Consider the following 27,990-nt stretch of genomic DNA (forward strand, 5'->3'; position numbering starts at 1 on the left):
GCACCATTGTAAGATCGTTTATGTAGCCGCTCTATACCAACAGGAGAGAGCCCTCCTGTCAACACAATAAAACCACCTCAATGAGTGACAGTAGTTATGTCAGCGGGAGAAGCTCTCCTGCCGACATAGTGCTGTGCACACTACCACTTATGCCGGCAAAACTTATGTTGCTCAGGGGTATTTTTCCACACCTCTGAGTGATGTAAGTTTTGCCAAAATAAGTGGTAGTTTAGACATGGCCTTAAACTCCATCCCTCAGAGATAGATGGGGTCTATCTAAACATTCACCAGTACTGCAGTTCTTTCAAGGAACTTATTCAAGAAGGGGCAGGATAGAGGAATTTGAAGGGATGAAAGATTAACTACTTCCTGGTGAAAGTACTTGAATTCTTCCAAGGAGGGAACAGTATATTGTCCTACAAAATGTATAGTGGGTAATGTTCCTCGCAATTAAGTCATTCCTAACTAAAAATGCCTATTTGCAGACCTTTAGTCACATTACAAAGTCCAATGCAAAGCTTGATCAAGATAGAACATCATATTTGTTGGATAAGTTCAGCACACCACCATTTATTTCTAAGCAGACCTGGGAGAACAACTGCATAAGGTCACAAGAGAGACAAAAAAAGGAGATAATTTCTCCTTACCCTAAAAGGCAAATCTGACTGTTGACATTATGGCATACATAATCAATATAATAAAGGAGTCAGCTCATCTTTTTCATAGAACAAAGTAAAATTTATTTCTATATACTGTAGCTCTTGATTTACAGAGGTATCCATAGAGACATAATTACTCAATCTGATCAGACCATTAGCCCATCCATACCTTGTTTCCAACACTGGCCATTCCCCAATATGGTGGAAGAAGATATTAAAATGCACTATTATGGAATACTGTATTTCAGTGAATAACGTACTTTTTGACCCTCATGGCATTGTTTATATCCTGAATCATGACATTTGATGAAATTTTACCATGGTTAATTATGGCCATAAAGACATTTATCAAGATGTTTTAAAATTCTAATGGTCTTTAACAAGATCTTATTGAAAGTGAATTCCTTTGTGAAGGAAAAATTAAGACAGAATATCAGTCTTGTAGTAATTCATTCCCAAGGGCAAGCTATAGAATTGTTAGCTTTTTCTTCATTCAGAAGAGAACCTAAGTTAGCAGAGGATTCCAAGGCCATCAGTTATAGGCTTGATTAAAAAACAACATTAACAAAACACTCAGGAACAAATTAGTAGTTCAACTGGTGCTTCAGGCTTCATATCTAATTTTTGAATTCCGCAATTTTTTAAAAAAAGTATCCAGCCCAGTGGTATAGATTCTGTCAGCTGATACTGAAATTTTCAACTTGAGTGGCTAGACAACTATCAACAGAACCACCATGGGCCATTAGTCCTGCAGAAATTATGAACCACAGTCCAGCACACAGCTAAATATTTAGAAGCAGAGCTAGAAAAAATGCAATATCTCACAGCAATATAAAAGAGACATCACAATTAAAATATATTAATCCTTCATCAAATATGGTGCCTAGTATCTTTTTCCAGTATATACTTAACAGAAAATAGAGACTGAACTGTTGCCCACATCATCTCTACATCTTCATTACCCTTTTTATTGACCTTCAAAAACAGATGTCCAAGTCTGACCAAACCAAAACCCTCTTTTTTGAGAGAAAGTGCAGGCAATATGATGGCAATAATAATTAATAAATAAAAATCATTTCAATACAGAGAGAAGTTGCAGAAGAAAATAAAAAAGTTAAATTATAGTAAAAGATATCAGTGTGTATTTGTCATAAACCTCCACTTAAGGTTTTCCACACCAAACCCACCACCCTACAAAATAATAATAATAAAATTATATGATTGTGAAGTTATAAACAGAAAGCTGTAAGAGCAAAAAAAAAGTATTTAATTTTTTTTTTCATTGGCAGGTGGAGCATTTCAGAAACTTACAATTGAAGTGAGAAAATCAAAGTGATTTTTGGAAGATATTCATCCACAGCAATCTAAAAAAAACCTCTCCCTCCTTTTCTTCCAAACCATCTCATAGTCAAAAATAACTAGTAGAATCCCACCTGTCAAATGTGTGGAATAGCGCCCCCCTCTGGCTTGGGTCATGTGCAGGAGAATCTGAGAGTTGCGTAGTGGATTAGGAACACCCAAACCTGGATGGGAGAAGCAGGACAAAGGCAAAGATATTCTAAACAAGTTATTAAAGTAGAATAAATAGTCAAAGGGATCTTAATACTAATATGTGAAACCACTAATTCGATTAGAAAGGGTTTTGTTCAAATTTAGGCTCTGGAACCTTTGAAGATTGCTGATTTTCAGGAACAGGCATCTTTGGGTCGGTTCTTTACAATATGTGCTAACTGCTTATCTGTTCCACCTTGCATTTTGCTGTGATGCTGGGAGTATCTTTCCCAAACCCGAAGAAGAGCTCCGTGTGACTCAACAGCTTGTCTTTCTCACACAAACAGAAGCTGCTCTAATAAAAGATATTACCTCACCTGCCTCATCTCACTAGCATCCTGGGACCAACACGGCTACAACTACATTGCACAATTGCAGTGTAGACTTCTGTGCTCAGGCTGGAGCCTGGGCTCTAGGACCCAGCAAGGTGGGAGGGTCCCAGAGCTTGGACTGCAGCCCTAGCCCTGAAGTCTACACTGCAATTAAACAGCCCCATGAGTCAGAATTAGCTGGCATGGGCCAACCACAGGTGTCTGCAGTGTAGACATACCCTAAGTGCTATAATCAGTTTTTGCTCAGATACTATTTTGGACATTTTTCTCTTTCAATTAAATACAGTGCTATATTGATTTTAATAAAACCACTGATTCTAGAAAAATTACAAACTACCTAAATATTGATGCTGGATGCTGCATAAAAATATAGAAGTGGGTTTATCCAAGACTGTCTTTGTGTCTGGCTTACTTGGTCCCTCAATCTCTGACTTTAAGTTTAACTAACTCTTCTCATCTCAATACAGATATTATTCTGAGTATATACATATAAATCCAGGTCACCTAATTGGACATTGTCCAGCAAGGTGAGTATGGGTGGTGGTGTTGTTTTCTAGGGATTAGGAGAGTCAGAGGAGCAGATACTCACTCAAGGTTATTTACACTGCACAATAGTGTCATGTGACTATCAAGGGCAATCTAGCCTAGTAGTCAGAGTGAGCGTTAGACCTGGGGGTCGGAATAGATGTCGGGAACTAAGGTTAGGGTCAAAGCTGGAGTCAGTAGTCAGAAGCTGGAGCCAAGGGTCATGCTGGAGGTCAGGAGCTAGATACCAGAGCTAAGGATCAAGCCAGAGGGCAGGAACTGGATATCGTAGCCAGAGGTCAAGCCAGAGTCAGTAGTAAGAAGCCAGAGCCACGGGTCAAGCTGGAGGTCAGGAGCTAAATACCAGAGCTGACAGTCAAGCCAGGAGTCAGCAGTCAGAAGCCGGAGCCTAAGGTCAAGCCAGAGCTCAAGAACTGCAGCAAACAGGGTAGCAGGCAAGCAGGTTCTAGCCAAGGGTAAGACAAAGACAAGGCTGGGTGCAAGGCAAGAGCAGCAGGAACAAGGTAACATAGGAGCAGGCACAATGGTGGGAATGAGCGTTGAACAGCCAGTAAGCTGCTGCTGGCTTAAGAGCCAGCCTGCTGGCCCCTCCAAACTAGCTCTGCTGCAGGCCCTGTTCCTGAGAGAGAGAGAGATGGGAGGCACAACTGACTGTACAGTTAGCCTACGTGTATTATATGCTGCTGTATCAAAGTCAGGCACACTGAGGTGGAGTTAAGGTTTCTGCTCTGAATTCCTTTGTTCTCCTTAAAACATTCAATTACTGATTTAATGTGTTTATATATTTAAACAGATACAAAAATGATAATCTGATAAAATTAAATTTCTCATAAAAATTAACTAAGACAGTTTCAGCTATTATTAAGCAGTGATTCTTTGGCAACAGGGAGCCAAATCCACTGTAGTTTTTCTGTCCAAGGTACACAAGTGACACACCATGCGCACTGAAATTAATCAAATGGCATTCAACAATTGCTACTGAAGGAAAAAAAACCAAGCCCGAAAGAAGGATTGCTATGCATGACCCTGATCCTGCAGTCAAGGTGTGTACCTGGGCATAGGGGTCTGCCTGCACAGATCAGCTTGCAGGATTGGGGGCTACATTTCCTCCACTTGCTGTTATTAAACACTTTAGCTATAATTCACCTTTTGACAGACATAAAGCATGCTCTACTGGATGCAGTAGAAGGGCATTCAATTATAAATGCTTGAAGGTTGACAAATACATTTCCACTTTTTGCACTGCAATTTTGGGTGGGTGGGGGTATAGAACTGTGTTGTTAGTAGTTTATACAATCCCGTTTTCTTCAGCTGGATGTTTTGCAGGATTTAGTCCATGCTGCTTCATCTGTACTGCGATATCGAACAGGTAATCATAACATTCGCACCTTCAGTAAAAAGAGAACAGGAGAAATGTGGAGTTGGGACGCATCCTTAGGAAGCTGCATATGTTTAAAAAGCGAACATTTTTCTTCTATACACTGACCATTGATCGCACAGTGGTCAGGCAGCACACTCCCGCTACCACTTTATTGCAATAGTCACTCCACCTCCACGGTGAAGTCTCTGGTGGGGGAGGATTAGCAAGGCCTCTGTGGTGCCCAGGGTTTGTGCTGCACAGCTCTCCGCTGGCAGGTGGGGAAATGGATTCTCGTTAAACAGCCCATCATGTGTGGCTGTAGGCTGAGGCTGTTGAGGAGGATACTGCAAGGGGCCCATGTAAGCAACTTGGAGATCTTCCCCAGAAGCTGATGTGTATGTGGGAATCCGGACTATCTGTTCCCACAGGTTGGCAAACTGGGCAATGATGGCTCTTCCAGATGCCAATGGCTGCTCCATAGCCATGAGGAAACAAGTCTAAGTTTCCTCTCCAACGGCCTATATAAACTCCACCAAAATCAATCAGAGTCTTTATATGCAGATTGTCAGAGGAAAGATCACAGATTCTGTTTTCCCACATGAAAAGAAGTTGTCAAGAACCCTGTAGACTGGGACAATTGTCACTGGTGGTGTGAACCAAGAGAGTGAAGTATCAACTGTGGCTGGGATGCATATGCAGTGATTCTACCTCCATTAATATTTCAGGGCTACTATGGCAACAGATATGACCTTCTTTAAATTGCACTCACATTGTTTTGGCTTTTTCCCATGTTTCTCCCCATACGTAAACTCCATGACGTCTGACCAATACAGCACAAGAGTCTGGGTATTCATTCATTGCATGTGCCATTCGTTCCTTGAGATCCTTCTCCTCTGGTGTGTTCTCAACGATGGGGACCACTAACTTATCATCATATCTAAACAGAAAATAAGGTAGTATTGCAATTAAAAACCAATGTGTTCTGAAGTGTTTTCTATCACGAGACTACTCTGTTCCTGCTCTTACATGGCATGGATGAGATCAGTTCTTTCCCACATCTAAGAGCCATCGTCCTAAGCTTTCCCCAATCAAGGAGGTTCTCCCTTCATTATTTGCAGAGGATTTGGTAACATCTTTAACAGTGATTCTCAAACTCTTTCATCTTGTGAACAATGCTATGCTATACATCCTCTCAAGGACACTTCCGGTCCCAAACCTGATCCAACATCTTCCCTATGAAAGCTTTTGTGCTGGGTTACACTACCCTGGGAATACTTGAACTGTATTCAGGACAAAAGAAAATAAAAATACTTTAATGCACTTCGTGTAACTGCTTGCTTACATATCATTATTTTGTATCCGCTGTTTATTGTCTCTCCTTGGATTTAGGAATTTACTTTTCTCAGCACTAAATCTCCTTTCATTGCCTGCCCTTACTGCTTTCATCAATATGAGTCACTTAGCAGTTTTGGTCTGTCCTCTTCTGCACTGGTTATCCCTCCAATATTGGCAACATCTACTAACTTGATCACGGCTGAATTTATTTAAAAAACACTTAATAAAGAAAGATATGAAGCAGCCACTTAGGATTAAAATGTCTAAATTTGGTTGGTCTAAAAAAGACTTTGGAAACCCTGACAGAGTCCTGATCAAGGATAAAGGTAGAAGTAAGTGTCAGTGCTTGAAGAATTAAAGATGTTTCTCTGTTGTGACAGAGTCCTCAGTGGGATACGTGCAATCTGCAACAATAGTTTGAGAACCACTGCACTATAGGTAAGATGCTGCATGCTGTTCAGTGGAACTTGCACAATAGTGTGTAGCAAAGAGAGACCAGGATATTTGGCATTGTTTGAACCTTAATTAATATTTGCAGAAACTTGTTTAAATAGATATAATAAATCTCTAGATCAAATTCAGATTCACCATCAAGATCATACAGGTATTTTTTAAGTAGTTGGTGGGAGAACATCTTCAAAAAAGATGGAGTCACATTATAGATAAGAAGCAATGCTGAAAGTAGTAAATCTAGTATTAGATGTGTTTATTCATAGAAAGAGAGAAAATCTGGTTCTATACAGAGTCTTTCATGCTGAAGGCATCCCAAAGCACTCTACAGTCTAATGAATGAAACAACTGTAGCAATGTTTGTGAGCTCACCTACTACTCACATACAGCGTGGAAATTAAAACAAGTGCTGAAGTGTTGGCTAGGAGTTAGAACAGACAACTGGGAGCAACATGTCCTAAGTTCTAGTCCCAGCTCTGCCACCATCTGAGTGAATTTAGACAAGTTACAACACTTCTCTGTGCCTTCTCCTATAAAACCACTTACCAGCTTCCTAAGGTTGTATGTGAGAATTAAGGTCTACAAAACACCTTGAGATTTTTAGATGGTATGCACGTGCTAAGTATTAATTTATTATTGAGAGAAAAAGAGAGAGAGACCAGGCTCATGCTACTCTTTTTTAAAGATGTTCTGGGATAACTGAGGGTTGGGGATTTTCAAAACTGTTTATCAGTGGCTAGCATCGACTTAAGGAGCGGTGCACTGTAGGTAGCTATCCCACAGTTCCCACAGTCTCCGCTGCCCACTGGAATTCTGGGTTAAGCTCCCAATGCCCGAATGGGGCAAAAACTATTGTCAAGAGTGGTTTTGGGTACATGTCGTCAGTCGCCCCTCCCCCCCTCAAAGCAACAGCAGACAATCGTTTCGCGCTTTTTTTCTTGGGTTACAAGACGCCATACGATGGCAAGCATGGAGCCCGCTCAGCTCACCGCTGCTGTTACTGCTGCTGTTAATACACGGTCTCCCACAGTATTCTTGTCAGCAAATTAAAGAAGTACGGGCTGGATGAATGCACTATAAGGTGGGTAGAAAGTTGGCTAGATTGTCGGGCTCAACGGGTAGTGATCAATGGCTCCATGTCTAGTTGGCAGCCGGTGTCAAGTGGAGTGCCCCAGGGGTCGGTCCTGGGGCCGGTTTTGTTCAATATCTTCATAAATGATCTGGAGGATGGTGTGGATTGCACTCTCAGCAAATTTGCAGATGATACTAAACTGGGAGGAGTGGTAGATACGCTGGAAGGCAGGGATAGGATACAGAGGGACCTAGACAAATTGGAGGATTGGGCCAAAAGAAATCTGATGAGGTTCAATAAGGATAAGTGCAGGGTCCTGCACTTAGGATGGAAGAACCCAATGCACAGCTACAGACTAGGGACCGAATGGCTAGGCAGCAGTTCTGCGGAAAAGGACCTAGGGGTGACAGTGGACGAGAAGCTGGATATGAGTCAGCAGTGTGCCCTTGTTGCCAAGAAGGCCAATGGCATTTTGGGATGTATAAGTAGGGGCATAGCGAGCAGATCGAGGGACATGATCGTCCCTCTCTATTCGACATTGGTGAGGCCTCATCTGGAGTACTGTGTCCAGTTTTGGGCCCCACACTACAAGAAGGATGTGGATAAATTGGAAAGAGTCCAGCGAAGGGCAACAAAAATGATTAGGGGTCTGGAACACATGACTTATGAGGAGAGGCTGAGGGAACTGGGATTGTTTAGTCTGCAGAAGAGAAGAACGAGGAGGGATTTGATAGCTGCTTTCAACCACCTGAGAGGTGGTTCCAGAGAGGACGGTTCTAGACTATTCTCAGTGGTAGAAGATGACAGGACAAGGAGTAATGGTCTTAAGTTGCAGTGGGGGAGGTTTAGGTTGGATATTAGGAAAAACTTTTTCACTAGGAGGGTGGTGAAACACTGGAATGCGTTGCCTAGGGAGGTGTAGAATCTTCTTCCTTAGAAGTTTTTAAGGTCAGGCTTGACAAAGCCCTGGCTGGGATGATTTAATTGGGGATTGGTCCTGCTTTTGAGCAGGGGGTTGGACTAGATGACCTCCTGAGGTCCCTTCCAACCCTGATATTCTATGATTCTATGTAGTGAGCATTGTAAACACCTCACGCATTATCCTGGAGTATGTGCAGAACCGGGCTAAGAGACACCAGCACGAGGACGATTGTGATGAGGACACGGAGAAAGACATTCCTGAAAGCACGGGCTGTGCCAATTGGGACATCATGGCGGCAGTGGGGCTGGTTGATACAGTGGAATGCCAATTCTGGGCCCGGCAAATAAGCACAGACTGGTGGGACCACAGGTATGGGATGATTCACAGTGGCTGCAAAACTTTCGCATGTGTAAGGCCACTTTCCTTGAACTTTGTGAGTTGCTTTCCCCTGCGCTGAAGTGCAGGAATACCAAGATGAGAGCTGCCCTGACAGTTCAGAAGTGAGTGGCGATAGCCCTGTGGAAGCTTGCAGTGCCTGACTGCTACCGGTGAGTCGGGAATCAATTTGGAGTGGGCAAGTCTACTATGGGGACTGCTGTGATCCAAGTAGCCAGTGCAATCACTGATGTTCTGCTATGAAGGGAGTGACTCTGGGAAATGTGCAGGTCTTAGTGGATGGCTTTGCTGCAATGGGGTTCCCCAACTGTGGTGGGGTGATAGACTGAACACATATCCCTATCTTGGCACTGGACCTCCTTGCCAACGAATACATAAACCACAAGGGATACTTCTCAATGGTGCTGCAAAAACTGGTGGATCACAAGGGATGTTTCACCGACATCAATGTAGGATGGCTAGGAAAGGTGCATGACCCTTGCATCTTTAGGAACTCCGGGCTGTTCGAGCAGTTGCAAGAAGGGACTTACTTCCCAGACCAGAAAATTACAATTGGGGATGTTGAAATGCCAATAGTTATCCTTGGGGACCCAGCCTACCCCTTGCTTCCATGGCTCATGAAGCCATACGCAGGTAGCCTGGACAGTAGTAAGCAGTTCAACTATAGGCTGAGCAAGTGCTGAAAGGTGGTAGAATGTGCTTTTGGACATTTAAAAGCTTGCTGGTGCTGTTTGCTGACTAGGTTAGACCTCAGCGCAATCAACATTCCCATTGCTATTGCTGCTTGCTGTGTGCTCCATAATATCTGTGAGAGTAATGGGGAGACGTTTATGGCGGGGTGGGACGTTTAGGCAAATCGCCTGGCAACCGATTTTGAGCAGCCAGACACCAGGGCAATTAGAAGAGCACAGCTAGGCACGCTGCGCATCAGAGAGGCTTTGAAAACCAGTTTCATGACTGGCCAGGTTACGGTGTGACAGTTGTGTGTGCTGCTCCTTGCTGCAAACCTGCCCCCTTTGTTGATTTTAATTCCCTGTAAGCCAACCACTCTCCCCTCTTCGATCACAGCTGGCAAAGGAAATAAAGTAACTATTGTTTTGAAACCATGCATTCTTCCTTTATTAATTAAAAAAAAAGTGAAATAACTGACAAGGGAGCCCGGGCGGGGTGGGGTGGGGGAGGATGGAAGGACAAGGCCACATTGCTTATTTCAGCCACACTACAAATCAAAACTGTTTGAACAACAGCCTTCTGTTGCTTGGGCCATCCTTGGAGTGGAGTGGCTGGGTGCCTGGAGTCTCCCCCCTGTGCATTCTTGGGCATCTGGGTGAGGAGGATATGGAACCTGGAGGAGGGAAGGCCATTACACAATGGATGCAGTGGGGTCTGTGCTCGCTGGCTTTCCTGCAGCTCCAACGGACGCTTCATCATGTCCGTTTGCTCCCTCATTAGCTTCACCATCTGCCTCTGTTCTTCGTGCTCACTTAGTCCTTTCCTGGCCTCTGCCACTGAATGCCTCCATGCATTAAGCTGTGCCCTATCAGTGCGGCAGGACTGCATGAGCTCGGAAAACATGTCATCGCGAGTGCGTTTTTTTTGCCTTCTAATCTGCGATAACCTCAGGGACAGAGATGATAGGGGGAGCATAGAAACATTGGCACCTGGAAAAAGGGAGAGTAAAATTTAAGATGATACATTTCTGAGAACAAAAGGGAGAGTCTTTCACAGTGAATCACGCAATCCACAGCAGACAGCACATGTGCTTTAGGTACAAGGTCGCATTTTGCCTTTTATATTGAGCGCCTGCTGGTATGGTGACATATCACAAATGGCTGGGCAACAGAATTTGGTTTCCAGGAAGCCATGGTAAGCCTTTTGGTACGTGGGGTTGGCTTCTTATGTCTTCATAACATGTCAGAATGGTTTCAAACTGCAGCGCCATCCTTTCCCATAGCAAGCACTGCTGGTTTGGTTTCACATTTAAAAGGAGGGGCTGTGGTTTTCAGGTGGATGTGCAGCACACACCTCCCCCCAGCCCATCACATGGCTACTCTCTGGGATGATCCCTTTTAGCCAAGTGCAAACAACCCAGCATGAACAGGGTCCTTTTACTGTTTCCTTACAAAAATTCCCCTACTTCAACCAGGTGACCATGAATGATATCACTCTCCTGAGGCTAACCCAGAAGGATAAAGACCGAATGTTGCTTGAATGCGATCAAAACCCAGGACCATTCGCTGCCATGCTTTGTGTTGCAATGATTCAAGACACTAGCTTGGCGTGGTAAAGTGTCCTACCGTGGAGGATGAAATAAGGCAGCACTCCCCAGAAACCTTCTGCAAAGGCTTTCAGAGTACCTCCATGAGAGCTTCATGGAGATGTCCCTGGAGGATTCCCGCTCCATCCCCAGACACATTAACAGACTTTTCCAGTAGCTGTACTGGCCGCGAATGCATCCCAATTCTTCAGGGCAAATCAAATATTAAACACTATTGCTTTTAAACCCTGTACTGTAGTTTCAAATGTGCACTCACCAGAGCTGCCTCCTCCGCCTTCAGGGTCGGGGATCCCGTCTTGGGAGGGTAATGGCTCCAGGGTGATGAAAAGGTACTGGCTGCCAGGGAGAATGGATTCACCACCTGCCCGCTGCGCATTCTCTTCCTCCTCCTCTTCCTCATCCACAAAATCCTCCTCCCTGTTGCGTGAGACTCCCCCCTTGCAGGTGTCCGTGGACAGTGGTGGGGTAGTGGTAAGGTCCCCCCCTAGAATGCCATGCAGCTGATCAAAGAAGCGGCATGTATGGGGCTCTGACCCTGAGCAACCGTTTGCCTCCTTTGTCTTTTGGTAGGCTTGCCTGAGCTCCTTAACTTTCATGCGGCATGGCTGTGTGTCCCTGTTGTAGCCTCTCTCCACCATGCCCTTTGTGATTTTGGCATATATATTAGCATTTCTTCTTTTTGATCGGAGTTCGGCCTGCACAGATTCTTCTCCCCATTCAGCAATCAGATCCAGTGTCTCCCTTTTGGTCCACGCTGGAGCTCGTTTGCGATTCTGGGGAGACTGCATGGTCACCTGTGCTGCTGAGTGTGCTATGCCGACCAAACAGGAAATGAAATTCAAAAGTTCCCAGGGCTTTTCCTGGGTACCTGGCTAGTGCATCGGAGTTCAAAGTGCTGTCCAGAGCAGTTAGAGCACTCTGGGATAGCTCCCGGAGGCCAATACTGTCGAATTGCGTCTGCACTACCCCAAATTCGACCCAGCAAGGTCGATTTTAGCGCTACTCCCCTCGCCGGGGAGGAGTACAGAAGTTGATTTTAAGAGCCCTTTAGACTGACGGGACAGGGTTGGTGGTGTAGATGCATTCATTTTAAAATCGACCTATCATGGCTAAATTTGACTGAACCCAGCAGTGTAGACCAGGACTCGGTCAAAGGTAAAACTTCTGCTGACTTCAGTGAGAGGCAATGATAAATATTTTGAAAATCCTATCCTTAATATTTACCTGAACAATCACCAGAAAACAATACCCAGAAAGAGCCCCTGAAAATTGAATTAAAAAAAAAAAGATTTTTATACAAAATTCAAGATAATAATCCAGTGCTATCAGGTGCCTTTGCTATACATTAAAAATACAAATACTGATGCAGACAAAAAGTTCTCGTGAAGTTGCCATCTTTATGTGCAGAGAACACACCCTTGTGTCAAATCCAAACTTCAATGCATTTCTACCTTCCTAAAAGTTTTTGGGGAAAATGTTAGTTACAAAATTAATACCAAGAAAGTGCAGAGGTGTATATCTTTAACATCCCATAATTTCTCATCTTGTTGTCACACACTATCTGAAATGAGTGTGCTCGTCTCAACTCAATGCTTTGTGGGAAAGAGTCCCACAAAAAGCCACCACATAAAATCTAGAATAATTCAGCACCTTCTCTGGAGAAGTCAGTGACTGAGCTGTTACAGAGATCTTGTTACTTTTTATCCCTAACCATAGGGTGTTTTCTTTTCATCAGGTTAGGGTCACCCCTGAGACAGCATGTTGGAAGCTGGGGCTGCTATCTTTTCACTATATCTAGCATCAGTATTAAAAAATGGCAGCCTTTCATCTTTCATTAGTACACAGAATCACTCAAATTCGCAATAAAAGCAGCATATTGAAATGTAAGGGAAATTCGTAACACTGGAAAACATTGTTCTTCCCTAGGCAGTTTAACGTTCCTCAAAACTGGATTTGAGCTTTGGTCCAAGACACGCATGGTAAGTTTTATTCAAATAAGCCCCTTAGTGAATATTCCACTGACTTAATTACAAATATTGCTCACTTGAATGCTGACACCATGAAAGACACTGACATTTTTGAAGATGACATTTAGCAGAAACATTGTACACCGGATTAGTCTTGTAAATGGGAATCTACCTGTAATACCCTCCTGAAGTGCATTTCTTGATCCCTTTTATCATTTCCTGATGGGTAATTCTAAACTCACTTCCTGGATAGAGAAGGGTAGCCATGACAGCAGCTTTTGAATGAGTATGGATCACAGCTCCAGCTCCTAGGAGGAGAAGAAAAAGGGATACCTCTGTATTTCATCTTGAAATGTGACTCCCTATCTTCCATTAAGATAAACTGACATGTGAAAATGAGTTTCAACACTTCAGCTGAACATCCTTGCTAATGGACTAGACAAGGAAAATAGTCAGTTCTTTCGAGCAACCAAAAGGTATGTTAATAAGAAGTCCTCTCTAATCTACAAAGAACAGTGAGAGTTATCTTTAGGGTGTCAGTAGTTGGTTTTAGTGCAAATTCCAGGCAAACCTTCTCCCTCATGCACCTAGTTTACATTTCCATCTGTTGAGATGACTAAAACATTTTAATTACATCACCAAAGAGCGCTGAGGTTCTAAAGAATTAAAAATCTGACTTATTTGTGGCAGAAGAGTACAAAGAAGATTCAAAGAACTCTGAAGAGAAGGAGAGTTTCTTTGATGTACAGCTATTTCTCTCTGGAGACTATAAACTGGTTCCCTGACATCACTTTCAATCATTTTATTTTTATACTGTGGTGTGGTGGAAAGGTCAAGCACAGGAATCACAAGGTATAAACCTGCAATGTTGTTGAAAATTGCAAGTTCTCCTTTGGATATGCAAAGGCTCTCCATGTGCAAGTTTCCTTTACAGGAAAACAAGAATAGACTCCCAAAATCATTTTTTTTTTTTGAAGGGGGGGGCGGGGAGGAGGACAAAAGACACAAATCTTGTACAATTGCATAAAACCTTCAGCTACTGTTAAAATCAAATTCCATAAAATTAAACTGATAAAAATGTGCAGAAAGTGCAGAAGTGTTAGATTAATATACATTTAAAAAGTTAAAATATATTTCTAAATGGGACCAGAGACATTAGATAAAGGTGTTGTATTGCCTTTTTTCCCCATTAGGATGAATTGGATAGAAGCAGTAGACAAACAGGGCCTTTAATCCAAGTTTACTGCAGTCATGCATGAAATGTCATGCCCGTTACTAGATCCCATGTGGGTTTGTTTCTCTCAAAGAACTGATGTGGGGGATGCTGCTTCCACTTAATGTAGCAAACAATTGTGAGAGTTGCACTCTCTGTACTATTTCTGGCGTTTCTGATATCAACAGATGCAAGAGAAATAGAATCCTAAACTCATGACTTGGCCTGAAGTGTAATTGGAGAAAAAGGAAAAAAGTTTTGCTTTTCAAAATATTTATAATTGTAAAGTAAATACATGTTCTGTCAATAATTTGGAATCTGAATAGTGTTACATTTCTTACACCATTGTAACTAGCAATTTGGTAACCTTTACAATTGCAAAAGATTGTAATATGGCCTAAAATCTATTGGTATGAAACTACTGCAAGGTCATGAGACTATAAATTTAGCTACTACGGTATTTTCCAATTAAGGCAATATTAAATTCCAGTGATGCTACACTTATGACTTAGGAGTTTCCATTTCATGAACTGATTTATATTGATTTATTATTGTCTGAATAAAATGCATTTATTGCATACCTCTCATGGTGTAAGCATTCATAAAGAGAGGTGTGCATTGGCTTTTCTTTAGTTGCTTGTGTGGTGGAGGGCCGCTGATGTCCCGTTCTTCTATGTCACAAACAAACATATCTTCGGGCTGTGAGAGAGGTAGAACTACTTAAACTGTGACACTCTTCCCCAAAATAGATTTACTTTTCTTCTGGGGAGATAAGTAGAAAACAGGCTTGCTTTTGGCAGCTTTACATAAACTGTATTTTTGCATTAATAAACTGTTTCTCCATGAGATTAAGCCCAAAGCTTTTTTATTTAAAATCAATTATGCATCATGCCAGAATGTATCTTCCCCCATCTTTTCTTCTGCAAATACATTTAATGATCACCATATGGAAACCCAAGTGTCAATCAGTGAGAGGATTCCTATCATCCTTCATTGTATTATCTCCAATGGAGATGTGGAGCAGTGATTCCTACTCCACATACGTTTCTGTTTCGGAGGAGTCCCTAGTATCATAAATCAGCTGGCAGTATTTACTATTCGTCTCCAGCAGTACTTCTGTTTTTATCCTTAAGGGAGAGGAACTGAGATAGACTAAGGCAGTGGTGGGCAACCGGCGGCCCATCAGGGTAATCTGATTGTGGGCTGCAAGACATTTTGCTGACATTGACCATCCGCAAGCACAGCCCCTCGCAGCTCTCAGTGGCCATAGTTCGCCGTTCCCAGCCAATGGGAGCTGCGGGAAGCGGCAACAAGCACATCCCTGCGGCCTGCTGCTTCCCGCAGCTCCCATTGGCTGGAACGGCGAACCGCGGCCACTGGGAGCTGGTGGGGGGGGCCATGCCTGCGGATGGTTGTCAGCAAAACGTCTCATGGCCCGCAATCAGATTACTCTGATGGGCCGCATGCGGCCCATGGACTGCAGGTTGCCCACTACTGGGCTAAGGTCATCTTGATCTGGGGAAATCCTACCTGCCTACAGAGCAGCCCTAGAGAAAGAAATATTTACATACAAACAATTAAAAAAAATTAATTGCATGATTAACAAAATGAATTGCGATTAATCGCACTGTTAAACAATAAGAGAATACCATTTATTTAAATATTTTTGGATGGTTTCTACATTTCCAAATGTATTGATTTCAATTACAACACAGAATACGAAGTGTACAGTGCTCACTGTATATTTATTTTTGATTACAAGTATTTTCACTGTAAAAAATCCCAAAAGAAATAGTATTTTTCAATTCACCTAATACAAGTACTGTAGTGCAATCTCTTTATCATGAAATATATTACAAATTTAGAATTATGTTAAAAAAAACACCACCACCTGCATTCAAAAATAAAACAATGTTCAGTTCTAGAGCCTGCAAGTCCACTCACTTTTTGTTCAGCCAATCGCTCAGACAAACAAGTTTGTTTACATTTGCAGGAGATAATGCTGCCTGCTTCTTGTGTACGTCACCTGAAAGTGAGAACTGGCGTTCTCATGGAACTGTTGTAGCCAGTGTTGCAAGATATTTACATGCCAGATGCGCTACAGATTCATATGTCCCTTCATGCTTCAATCACCACTCCAGGGGACATGCGTCCATGCTGATGACGGGTTCTGCTCAATAACAATCCAAATCAGTACGGACCTACGCATGTTCGTTTTCGCTATCTGAGTCAGATGCCACCAGCAGAAGGTTGATTTTCTTTTTTGGTGGTTTGGGTTCTTTAGTTTACGCATCGAGTGTTGCTCTTTTAAGACTTCTGAAAGCATGCTCCACACCTCATCCCTGTCAGATTTTGGAAGGCACTTCTGATTCTTAAACCTTGGGTCAAGTGCTGTATTTATCTTTAGAAATCTCACATTGGTACCTTCTTTGCGTTTTGTGAAATCTGTAGTGAAAGTGTTCTTAAAATGAACAACATGTGCTGGGTCATCATCTGAGACAGCTACAACATGAAATATATGGCAGGATGCAGGTAAAACAGAGCCGGGGACATACAATTCTCCCTCAAGGAGTTCGGTCACAAATTTAACTAACAAATTATTTTTTTTAAATGAGCATCATCAGCATGGAAGCATGTCCTCTGGAATGGTAGCCAAAGCATGAAGAGACATACGAATATTTAGTATATCTGGCATGTAAATAGCTTGCAATGGCTGCTACAAAAGTGCCACACAAATGCCTGTTTTCACTTTCTGGTGACATTGTAAATAAGAAGAGGGCAGCATTATCCCCTGTAAATGTAAACAAACTTGTTTGTCTTAGTGAATGGCTGAACAAGAAGTAGGACTGAGTGGCCTTGTAAGCTCTGAAGTTTTACATTGTTTTGTTTTCGAGTGCAGTTATGTAACAAAAAAAAAAAATCTACATTTGTAAGTTGCACTGTCACGAGAAAGAAATTGCACTATGGTACTTGTATGAGGTGAACTGAAAAATACTATTTCTTTGGTTATAATTTTTACAGTGCAAATATTTGTAATAAAAATAATATACACTGATTTCAGTTACAACACAGAATACAATATATATAAAAATATTTAATACATTTCAATTCTATTGATAACAGTGCAATTAAAATTGCGATTAAGTGATTAATTTTTTTAATTGCTATTCATTTTTTTGAGTTAATCACATAAATTGACTGAGATTAATCGACAGACCTAATAAAAATATTTAGAACAGAAGCTTTAACACACAGTTACCCAATTGCATGTATACATTATTAACTAAAACTGTAGCAAACTAGCTGAATGTTGGGTTGTTGCAGAACAAATCTGGGGCTGAAGTAGATTTCAGATATCATGGTCAGTACTAATTTAAGGACAAGAAAACTCAAAAGGAGTAACCTACTTACGTCACTGAAGAAGTACTGAATTGCTGTCTGAGATCACAGAATACTAGGAGAAATCATCAGTGGTCTCAAGAAGGTAGTCAGTAATAATAAGGTGTTTCAGACTTCATAACAAGAAAAAAACCCAAACTGCTTTGAAAGAACAGTCAGAATAAATAGCTCACTAAAAGTAATTTTGTTCCTTTTCAGGGATGAGTTCTGAGGTAAAAAACAAGTTTTACATACCTGAATTCTTTCCTTTTGGACTCCTGATGGCGCAATGTAGATTTCATCTCTAGGAAAACATATAGAATTTAGCTCCATGTATAACAGTGGTTCTCAAAGCCGGTCCGCCGCTTGTTCAAGGAAAGCCCCTGGTGGGTAGGACAGGTTTGTTTACCTGCCGCGTCTGCAGGTTCGGCCGATCGCGGCTCCCACTGGCTGCGGTTCACAGCTCCAGGCCAATGGGGCTGCGGGAAGCGGCGCGGTCCAAAGGATGAGCTGGCCGCCCTTCCCGCAGCCCCCATTGGCCTGGAGTGGCAAACCGCGGCCAGTGGGAGCCACAATCAGCCGAAACTGCGGACGAGGCAGGTAAACAAACTGGTCCGGTCCGGCCCGCCGGGGGCTTTCCCTGAACAAGCGGCGGACCGGCTTTGAGAACCACTGGTGTATAAGATATAGAATTTGAAGTATATATAATTTGCTAGCGCCATTTTAGTACTCTACCCTTTATTGATAAAGAATTAACTTACACAGCACATGATTATGCAACCACACTTGTCCTCCCACACATTCACATACAGATGGTTTTCAATATGCAACACTGATCTTACTAGAACAGTTGGAAGCTCTGAGAATATCCAAGATGTAAATAGTTCTTTCAAACTGCCTACAGATTTAACTGAGTATATTTGTATCACTGAAGAGAAAAAAAAAAAACACACCCCACATTAGTTGGAATTGAAGGAAACAGAAGGGAATTTGCAAGTAGACACTGAGTGATGCAAGAAAAAACAGGGCCAAACCTATCATTTATAGCTTAATATCAATTAGCGATTAGAGTTTGTAATCACCTTTAGTTACTGGGAAATACACTTATTTATGTGGTAACCATTAAATTGTATTATATATGTTTTAATGTATGAATAAATATACAGTATTTAATTCACACAGAAGAAAACATTGAACAATTCAATAAACTGAACAATTTATGTTCAAGTGGAAATACCTAAAGCTTGCAAGCCTTATGTGAATGAAGAATTTTAACATCTTTACATAAATTAAAATTATTTAAAAATAGGATGTGAAATATTTTCAGTAAAGGCAATAAAAAGGATAATATTTGTAATCACTATTCATCTTCAAAGGTCTTATTTTAAAATCTATAGAGACACCTAGTGAACAATTAGTAAATCTACAGATAAATTTCCAGAAATTTCAGCACAAAGACTCTGTTAGTTTCCTAAGGAAAACATGGAGTTCATATTTATGGACAAGACAGAGTCCTTTGAATAAGATATAACCTTCAAGATAGTATACTTATCTTGACAAAACACATGATATCTGAGATACAAAAAAATGTGGTTTTAATGGATTAACTATTTGCAGTACGAATGTATTAATACTAATGAATTTAATCATTGATACTTGGTGCCATTCTATGAGCAAGATAACTAATGTGGCAGAGCTCCGACCTTGTCTCAGTGGGTCCCGTGCTTCCTGGCGGATTACGCTAGCCTCAGAGGCTCACTGTGACCCTCTATGTAGCCCTTCTCCCTCTAGAGGCAAGGGTCACAGCCTACTGAGCCATTTTCATCATAAGCCAGCAAGGAGGTTGGTGAGAGAACTCCCACAGTCTCTGTTGTCCCTATGGGCTTGTTCCAGAACAGTTTAGCCTCCTGTCCTGACAGGGGCCTGTCTTCCCCTCTTAGGAGGTGTTTCTGTAGTGTCAAGTTCGGGGGAACCCGGGCCCAACCTCTACTCCCGGTTCCAGCCCAGGGACCCTAATGGCAGCAGCTGTTGGCAGCTGACCTTTTACTGCCACAGTTGCTACATTTCCCTGGGCCACTTCCCCACAGCTCTCCCGCTTCTCTCTCTCAACACCTTCTTCACCCTTACCATAGGGCTCCCTTTCTAGTGGCTTGAGGGTATCTTCATTACCCAGCCCTTCAGCTGCACTTCCGCTCCCCTGGCCTGACTGGAGTGAGCCCTTTTATAGTATCAGAGGGGCTGTAATTAGAGTCAAGTGTTCACATTAGCTTAACAGCCTCACCTGACTCTTTGCAGGTTAATTGGAGTCAGGTGTTCTCATTAGCCTAATGACTTCAATTAACTCTTTGCAGGCTAATTGGAGTCATGTGTCCACCCTAGCCTGGAGCAGCCCCTTCTCTGGTCAGTCAGGGAACAGAAAACTGCTTATCCAGTGGCCAGTATATCTGCCTTTTACTACTCTGCTGTACCCAACTGGCCTGGGTCTATCACACTACGAAAGTAGTATGTTAAGCAATTGATTACTATTTGATTGCTACTGAAACAAAGAGACGTCCCTCCTTTCTAAAAGAAAAATTACTTGTTTTAAAATTAAATGTTTAATGAAGAGCTGACAATAGAATACAGTATTTGAAATGTAGGACAGTTGACCAAGAGTCATAGAACAATTTTCCAATTCAGTGCCCTACATCCGAAATAGTGCAATTATTCTAAATCATTCATGAGATTCCATCAGTGAGTAATGATGATGAAAACTTGTTTCTCTCACCAACAGAAACTGGTCCAATAAAAGGTATTACCTCACCCCCCTTGTCTCAAACAGAAAATGAGGCAGAGAGGTTAAGTGACCTGTCCAAGGCAACAAAGGTAGTCAATGTCAGCACACACATTAGAACTAAGGACAGTTCTAAATGGCTCTAACTGTGCTCAGACTAATACACCATTCCACCCTGTAAAAAACTTCAGACGATATAGCAGTCTTTTGAGCTGCTTAACCTCACACTTTTAAAATCAATGTCCTCTACTTCAGATAAGATGCTTGAAAAGCAACATAGTTGCATGCATGTGGTGAGGCGAGGGGTACTGACAAGTCTCAGTGTTTCACTACTTTGTGACTTCAGATCACATTTATTTTGCACTAACGGTGCATCTGTGGTGTAATTATGACTAAGGCTCCGTGTTTGTCATGGAGGTCATGGAAGACTTTCTGCGACTTCTGCAGCAGCCTTGTGTGGCTGGCCCAGGAGCCACCTGAGCAGCTTGGGCAGCCCCTGGGTCAGTTGCACTAGCTGCTGCTGCGACAGTCTCGGGGCCCTCCTGCCCTGCAGCATCAGGAGTTTGGGTGTGTGGGGGCTCAGGGCTTGGGGCCGCTGCTTACCTGGGTGGGGGGCTCCTCTCCCTCAGCTCCTAGCTCCACTTGCTGCCTCTGCCCCCAGGCACTGCCCCGGCAGCTCCCATTGGCCATGGTTCCCAGCCAATGGGAGCTGCAGAACTGGGGCTTGGGGCCTGTCTTGGGATGGAGTTGAGACAGCATGTGGAGCTGAGGCCACTGCTTCCCAGGAACTGGGTAGGGAGCCTGCGCCAGCCCCACTAACCCTCCCCAGCACCCATGCCCCTTCCCCCCACCAGGCCATGACTCCTCCCCCACAACACCCTCCCGGGCCATGTGTTGCCCCGCCCAAGCACCCGCTCCCCCACTTCCCCAGCACCCACGGCACCTCCCGGAGTCCGCCCCCAGTTTTAGTCAGGGGTATTTTTAGTAAAAGTCATGGACAGGTCACGGGTCCGTGAATTTTTGTTCACTGCCCATGACTTTTACTAAAAATACCCATGACTAAAACTTAGCCTTACTTATGACTACGGTTCCTTTCTTTCAATGGCCACTAAGAGGAGCTCTGCGTCCATTAATAACATCAAATTTATCAAGCTGAATAGATAGTGGTACATTTCATGCAAAATTATACAGCAAAAAGTGATTCCTACTGCAAGTCATCTTATCTTCTTGTTGCCTGACCTGCCTAAATTATCTCCCATTAATACATCTTCAGGATTTATCTGAATACAAGAATTATTCCTTTCTTCTCAGAGACCAAGAATGTTATCCCTGCAACATATCTTTGTCTAATGCCTCACTCCTGAATTTCAGCCATCCTTCATGAATTGTGGTGCACTCACCGCTTATTCAACTGACCCCATCATCTGTATAGTTATCGCTTTCAAAACCCCCCACTTACCCATGTTTCAAGCTGATTCCTCCACCAGTTCCTGTGACCCATCCTAAATGATAAAACTGCTTACAGAGCTCCGGGATCAGATTTCTTGGATGTAACTTGTCCTAAAAAAAAAAAAAAAAGTAATTGTCCACTTACAAATGTTGGAATCAATTGCATGAGATATCTGATTCACACAGAAGGACTTCAAAATAAAAAAAAATCTCACTGGTGCCTGAACTAAAGACTGACAGTATGTTTGTATGCTGCCCTGGACATTTTATGTGGGCCACATTAGAAAAACAAAAAAAATCAGATGGCATTCATAGTTGGAAGGCCTGGTCCAAAGCTCAGGGCAGTCAATGAACTTTAGATCGATCCCACCAAGATTAGCGAGAAAAGAGAAAGATTAGGTCATCTAGTCCATCCACTGACCTTTGCCAATACAGGATAACTATCCTTATGATCACAAAGTAGCATAATTTTTCTCTTATTTCTCCTTCCATGCCCTAAATACATTTGCCCATCCTTAGTGTTTACATCCTTCAAATGTTTTGAAGGCAGTTAATTCCTCCCCTTGTGAAATTACACATAGGCTAACTTCCTGTGCATCTATCCCACCATAACTACTACCCCAAACTTACATTGTAAATTCATATCACATGACTGAAGAGTTTCCACTGAGTGCCAAATAAAGGAACGTTTTCCATCATCTCTAGGAGTAAGTGTAGGACCTGCTTGTAGAAGTCTGTGTGATACATACTTCCTCCTCTTGAATGGTTTTTGTGTAGGGTTATTTTGCAAGATTTTAATTTGAATTACAATAACAAAATTCCTAATTTTATTTATGGGATATATCTACTATGATTATGAATATGTATGGATCATACTGTATAAGTTTTAGATCTGTTTTATTTTCTTTTTAATTAGCATTTAAATAATATCAAAAGAGGAAGGCTCACCTCACCAGATCACTTGACTAGCTTCACATTCCTACCATTTTACGATGTGAGAATGCCTCAGATGCTGTTTAGCTATCATCTTAATTGCTCCATTTTAATATTTCTTTCAGAGAAAACATTATTCAATTTAATATAATCACTAATTTTATAAACACAATGGAATATTAAATAATAAAAAAAGTATATATCGTTCCTGAAGGTGAGTACAGTGTCACAGACTCATTCATAGTTCATCTGTGATTTTTGCAGCTCAGCTTTGCTTTACTGTTTAAATATCAGACATACTAAAGGGAGCACTGGTCCAGCACTGCATAAAACTAAACAGCACAGGGAAGAAGTATACTAAGTAACAGCACTCAGAAAATGAATACTATTATGTATCCAACGTTAGGGAAGTTGTTGAAATGTCTTCTTATTAGTATTTACAACATTAATGGATTTTACATACTACATGGAAATGCAGCTATTTCTGGGCTAGAGAGCCGCAGTTTATAAATGCACAATAGATGTTTAATTTTACTTTGTTTATGACAAGAAAACTGTTCAAACTTTTATATTTTTGTTTGAAAGACCTAAATACACACTTTGATCTCCAACTTGTAACACAGTAACACATACTTCAGTATCACTGGTTCCTGAAGCTTCTACCTTTGAAGACTTGTCACTAACTTCACAGGCTATTGCTGCCTGTTCTGATTTCGCTACTCTTCCTGTAGAATCTCTTTTCATGAAAAGTATCATTTACTGATTAATTTTGGATTCTGTAACTCATTCTTTAGTTCACCTAGGAAAAAGGGGATAGTGATTGGGAACCCAAGACATTCCCATGTATCTGACACCAAAGTTAGTTTTGCAAACCAGATGCTTTGGTCTTGTTGCTTACAACTCTATGGAGCCAATAACATTCACCCTTAGAAACTGGTTTTCCCCTTCCTGATGTAGAAAGTTTGATTTCTCAAGCACAATAGATAGACAATATTTTACATTTATCTAAAACCAATAAAATACTATGTACAAGAATATCTGAAAAACACACCTTTAAGAAAGGTAATATTTTTCTACAAAGGAAACCTGAAACTGAAAATTCCCTAAATACTTTCATCTGCAGTATCATTTAGTTTCACTGAGCTGAAAATGTAAGTAACTCATTTTTGGTTCTCCCCGATGGAAAAAGCTACATTAAATACATTTTAATTAAACAGTCAAATCTATTTCCCAAATACTTATGCTGTTTAACAATGCCATGATCCTGCAAAAACTCATGCACATACTTAATTTTACCACTACAAAGCAAGTGTACGTTTGCATAATATGGGCCTTAGTTTTGATAGCACACTAGTGTATATAAAATTATAAGTCAAATTTGATTTTAATAATTCTGTCACCCTCCAGACACATAATACAATTCCCAGAGCCTCTTCCTTTTTTAAGCTTCATTCACAATACACTATTAAAAGTTTCTAACCTATGTACTACGTTCCTATTTTTTCTTTCAACTTCAAAGAAAACTTGTCTCCTTACTAATTTGATTAAAAATAACATGCCATTACACTTGAGTGCATAAACACGTTAAACAGGTTTCATATATATATATATATATATGCCTGTTATGTAATATGAGTTTATATATGTGTATAAATTGTATATGATGATGACACTATTTCTAGGTGCACCATATTCTCTCTGGTTGGTAGGGAGCCTGTCATAAATGCTGTGACCACGACAATACAATTGTTTCCTTTAGTTTTAACATCACTGGAAAAATTGAGATGAATTAAAAAAAAAGTTCACATTCAGCAATATTTTTTTTTTTAAATCAAGAAGATTAAGAAATTCCCAACATTTTCCCACAGAATTCCAGGGTTACAAAAAACGAAAAACACCCCTCCTGTATTTTTCCAGGATCAGCAAATGCTCTATTTATGAAAGCATCTGGTTTCATCACATAGCCGTGAAGATCAACTATGGTATTTTAAATCAAATACAACAGTGTTTCCAATTTTTAAAAATTAAACAGTTATATAGATTTAACATTGTAATCCTCTCCCATAACAGACAATGGCTGTATTCTTCATATGAACCTTAGCTGTGAACATGTTTAAAAGGCACTTGGAAATTCAACAGACATAATCCAGGATTAGTTTTTGATAAATCTGGGCTAGCTATCATTTGTACAACAGATATAAATTGAAACACAGTCATCACTGTTCTGCTGTGGCTTATTATCTTTTGAAAACAACATTGACTGTGTTTTGTCGTCAAGTGAAGCAAGACAGTTAAGAAAAGCAGCTTGTTAAAATGCACAACAGAAACTAGAAGATTTTAAACTATATAATTATAATACATTTTAACTGAGTGAGTCCGTGTATAAGAATCCTAAGCATTTATATTTACATTGGTGAAAAATAAATTAGACAATTAAAATTAAATCAGTTTTAAAAATCTAAATTGTCATTAGTAACAGTTAAAATACAGTTTTAATAGGAGTTTTATACTGAGATTGCTATTGATTTGTCATTCTTCATTTTTCACACTCAGGCAGATGCCAAGTAAACACACATTAGACCAGATACTCAGCTGATGTATATCAACACAAGTCTACTGAAGCCAATGGAGTAACTTGAGTAAGGTGATCTCTTTTGGACCAACTTCTGTTGGTGAGAGAGAGAATCTTTTGAGCCTACTCAGAGCTTTTCTTCAGGTCTGGGAATCTTACTTAACTGTTTCAGAGTAGCAGCCATGTTAGTCTGTATTTGCAAAAAAAAAAAAGGAGTACTTGTGGCACCTTAGAGACTAACAAATTTATCTGAGCATAAGCTTTCGTGAGCTACAGCTCGCTTCATCGGACGCATCCGATGAAGCGAGCTGTAGCTCACGAAAGCTTATGTTCAGATAAATGTGTTAGTCTCTAAGGTGCCACAAGTACTCCTTTTCTTTTTACTTAACTGTGACACTCTGAGTAAGTTTCCTGGACCTGCAGAAGTGCTCTGTGTAAGCTCAAAAGCTTGTCTTTATCACCAACGGAAGTTGGTCCAATAAACGATATTACCTCACCCACTTTGTCTCTCTGGGAATTGGATGCTTTATTAAAGTTATTTTTTTTAAAAGCCAATAGAGTCTAAGGTGTCAAGGAAAATTAGTTTTTTTCATGTGACTGCAACCATTTGTACTACATTAGGGTCTCAAAGTGTGTTAAATTATTTTTATATTGCAATATAAGGTAATTTGTTTAACAAGTTTAATACATTTCATTAAGTTTAATAAGTCCATTAGTATGATTTTTGAAGACAGTTTTCAATAGCTTTACGATCCAAAATACAGTGGCCCACCAATGCTATTTTAGGACTCTAGGGTGAATATCCATATGTATTAAATGTGTGTCTTCCCTTGACAAAATCTTAGGGACAATATGTATATTTCCCTTAGAAACAAGTGCAATGAACCAGACATATGCAGAAGAAATCATACAGCTGATATTTCACAGTAGCTGTTTCTAAAGGCACCAGATCCTTGCAGTAAATCACCACAAGTCTTCTTTGGATAGCTACAATACTTTAAAGCAAGTTTAATTTAGTAAAAGCAGCTATTGACATACATAATCTAAATGAAATTAAAAATATAGATAAATTTATCCAAGATAGATTTATTTGTCCCAAAGATAGATTTCTTTGTTTGTCCCAAAACAGGATTTGTTCTAGTTGCTCTTATGTATGAGAATTATTTGAACATTTAAGATTGACAAAATGATTATAAAACTAAAGTTGACTAAAACACACCTTGGTGCATTATGACTAAGGCTACAATTTAGTCACAGAGGTCACAGAATCTGTAACTTCCAGCGACCTCTATGACTTCAGCCTGAGGTGGTTGGGAGCTGCCGGGTCCCCTGCCGCTCATGGAGCTGAGGGGTACCCTTGCCATCTCTGGCAACACCAGGAACGTCAAGCTGCCATGGGTGGTGGGGTACCCCCAAGCTCACGGCCATGGAACCCCCAGAGATCCTGGTTGCTACTGGTGGCGGGGGAATCCCCTGAGCTCCTGGCCACTGCGGGGGAACCCCTGAGCTCCTGGCTGCTGCAGTGGGGGCTCCTGAAGCTGGTGGGGGAATCTCCAGTCGCCATGAGCCGGAGGAGCCCCCAGAACTGCAGGCAGCAGGGGTTCCCTGCAGCCGCTGCAGGCAGCTCCTAGCCTCTGCACAGCTGCCTACTTCAGGCAGTGTGGGGACCGGCAGATCCCCATTTTTTCACAGGTATTTTCAGGAAAAGTCACGGACAGGTCATGGCTTCCGTGAATTTTTCTTTTTTGCCTGTGATCTGTCCATGACTTTTACTAAAAATATCTGTGACAAAATCTTAGTCTTAGTTATGGCCCTTATTTAACTACTATGAATGCACCACATCAGGCTTTCATTTTGACAGATCTTGAGTTGGGGTAGGTCAATCAATACTTGATGGGTGACCGCCTGAGAAATCTCAGCTGCTGCAGGAAAGTGTCAGGCAACTCACTCTTCCCTCCCAGTCAGTACCAATTCAGTGACAGAATGATATTATTGAGGTGTTCCCTGCTGTTGCTCATGCAACCTTTTAGCTAGTAGAACAGAGATCCTTAAGTAATTAAAAGATTCCATTGCCATTTCAGAAGAGCTAGGAATGTTTGCTCCTGTGCCTTCACCTAATTCCAGCGCAGGTGATCACACCACGCCGAACTACGATAGTTGTCAAGTACGTAAAAGGCTGTTACAAAGAGGAGGGAGAAGAATTGTTCTCCTAAACCTCTGAGAATAGGACAAGACTCAATGGACTTAAATTGCAGCAAGGGAGGTTTAGGTTGCTATATCAAGTAGCAATTTTTTACAATCTATACTTATCAATAACTGCTACATATAGCACATTCCTACACACACACACACTATAGTGCAAGAAACTGCTCCCTGTAGGCATTTGCTACACCAGGTAGCAGTTTTACAAAACAGCAGTTTCTTACACTCCGCTACGTATCAGTAACTGCTACCAGTAGCACATTCCTGTGGAGAGCAGTTTAATACAGTACAGGCTGCATGTCACTGAGGGATAAAACCACTCCCGATGCCATTTATAAAGTGGCCTGGGAGCCTCCCAGCTCAAGAGCTGGGTCCCGCAGAGCGCTGAGCTTTCGGTCCCTGAACCACCTGAGCGCTTCCGCGCGCGCGGCCAAGCCGGGCCCCGCGCGGAGGCCCCCGGCCCTCAGATGCCGAGGCCCCGCCGCCTACCTGCGGCGCATCCCCGGCCACGCAACCGCCTCCGCGCTGGCAGCCGAAGCCGCCCCCCGCCGCAGCCATGGCGCTGTCTGGACACACGGAGCCAGCCAGCGCCGGGGAGGACC

At 41.7% G+C, this 27,990-nt stretch overlaps 2 protein-coding genes across 4 annotated transcripts; both read right to left on the reverse strand.

Annotated features, from left to right (window-relative positions):
* Nucleotides 1–716: 716 nt before the first annotated feature.
* Nucleotides 717–27,987, reverse strand: APIP (APAF1 interacting protein). Of its 3 annotated transcripts, XR_013346335.1 has the most exons (8): nucleotides 27,878–27,987; nucleotides 21,692–21,792; nucleotides 17,715–17,763; nucleotides 14,663–14,780; nucleotides 13,041–13,176; nucleotides 5,218–5,385; nucleotides 4,235–4,476; nucleotides 717–2,182 (listed from the first exon to the last, which is right to left on the reverse strand). XR_013346335.1 is itself a non-coding variant. In XM_077818538.1 (7 exons), the coding sequence occupies exons 1-7, from the start codon at nucleotides 27,944–27,946 to the stop codon at nucleotides 2,167–2,169; spliced, it is 657 nt and encodes a 218-aa protein (XP_077674664.1). In that variant the 5' UTR covers nucleotides 27,947–27,987; the 3' UTR covers nucleotides 717–2,166. The 3 variants fall into 3 exon arrangements, 2 of the variants coding, with proteins under 2 accessions (XP_077674664.1, XP_077674663.1); XM_077818538.1 differs by lacking the exon at nucleotides 4,235–4,476; XM_077818537.1 differs by having other exon boundaries at nucleotides 717–4,476.
* Nucleotides 9,739–12,340, reverse strand: LOC144265688 (uncharacterized). Its single transcript, XM_077818531.1, has 2 exons — nucleotides 11,158–12,340; nucleotides 9,739–10,284 (listed from the first exon to the last, which is right to left on the reverse strand). Exons 1-2 carry the CDS (start codon nucleotides 11,687–11,689, stop codon nucleotides 9,749–9,751), a joined length of 1,068 nt encoding a protein of 355 aa, XP_077674657.1. The 5' UTR covers nucleotides 11,690–12,340; the 3' UTR covers nucleotides 9,739–9,748.
* Nucleotides 27,988–27,990: the final 3 nt, after the last annotated feature.

Source organism: Eretmochelys imbricata, chromosome 6, assembly GCF_965152235.1.
Source record: "Eretmochelys imbricata isolate rEreImb1 chromosome 6, rEreImb1.hap1, whole genome shotgun sequence".
Classification (NCBI taxonomy): Eukaryota; Metazoa; Chordata; order Testudines; family Cheloniidae; genus Eretmochelys; species Eretmochelys imbricata.

Excerpts from the sequence above, each read along its gene's own strand:
- LOC144265688 (XM_077818531.1), bottom strand. The coding sequence starts at position 11,689 with ATGCAGTCTCCCCAGAATCGCAAACGAGCTCCAGCGTGGACCAAAAGG. Across the intron at positions 10,285-11,157 it reads AGGCGGAGGAGGCAGCTCTG|GTGCCAATGTTTCTATGCTC; the intron begins GTGAGTGCACAT and ends CCCTTTTTCCAG.
- APIP (XM_077818537.1), bottom strand. The coding sequence starts at position 27,946 with ATGGCTGCGGCGGGGGGCGGCTTCGGCTGCCAGCGCGGAGGCGGTTGC. Across the intron at positions 14,781-17,714 it reads TCCAAAAGGAAAGAATTCAG|CCCGAAGATATGTTTGTTTG; the intron begins GTATGTAAAACT and ends CCTCTCTCACAG. Across the intron at positions 13,177-14,662 it reads GAATGCTTACACCATGAGAG|GAGCTGGAGCTGTGATCCAT; the intron begins GTATGCAATAAA and ends TTCTCCTCCTAG.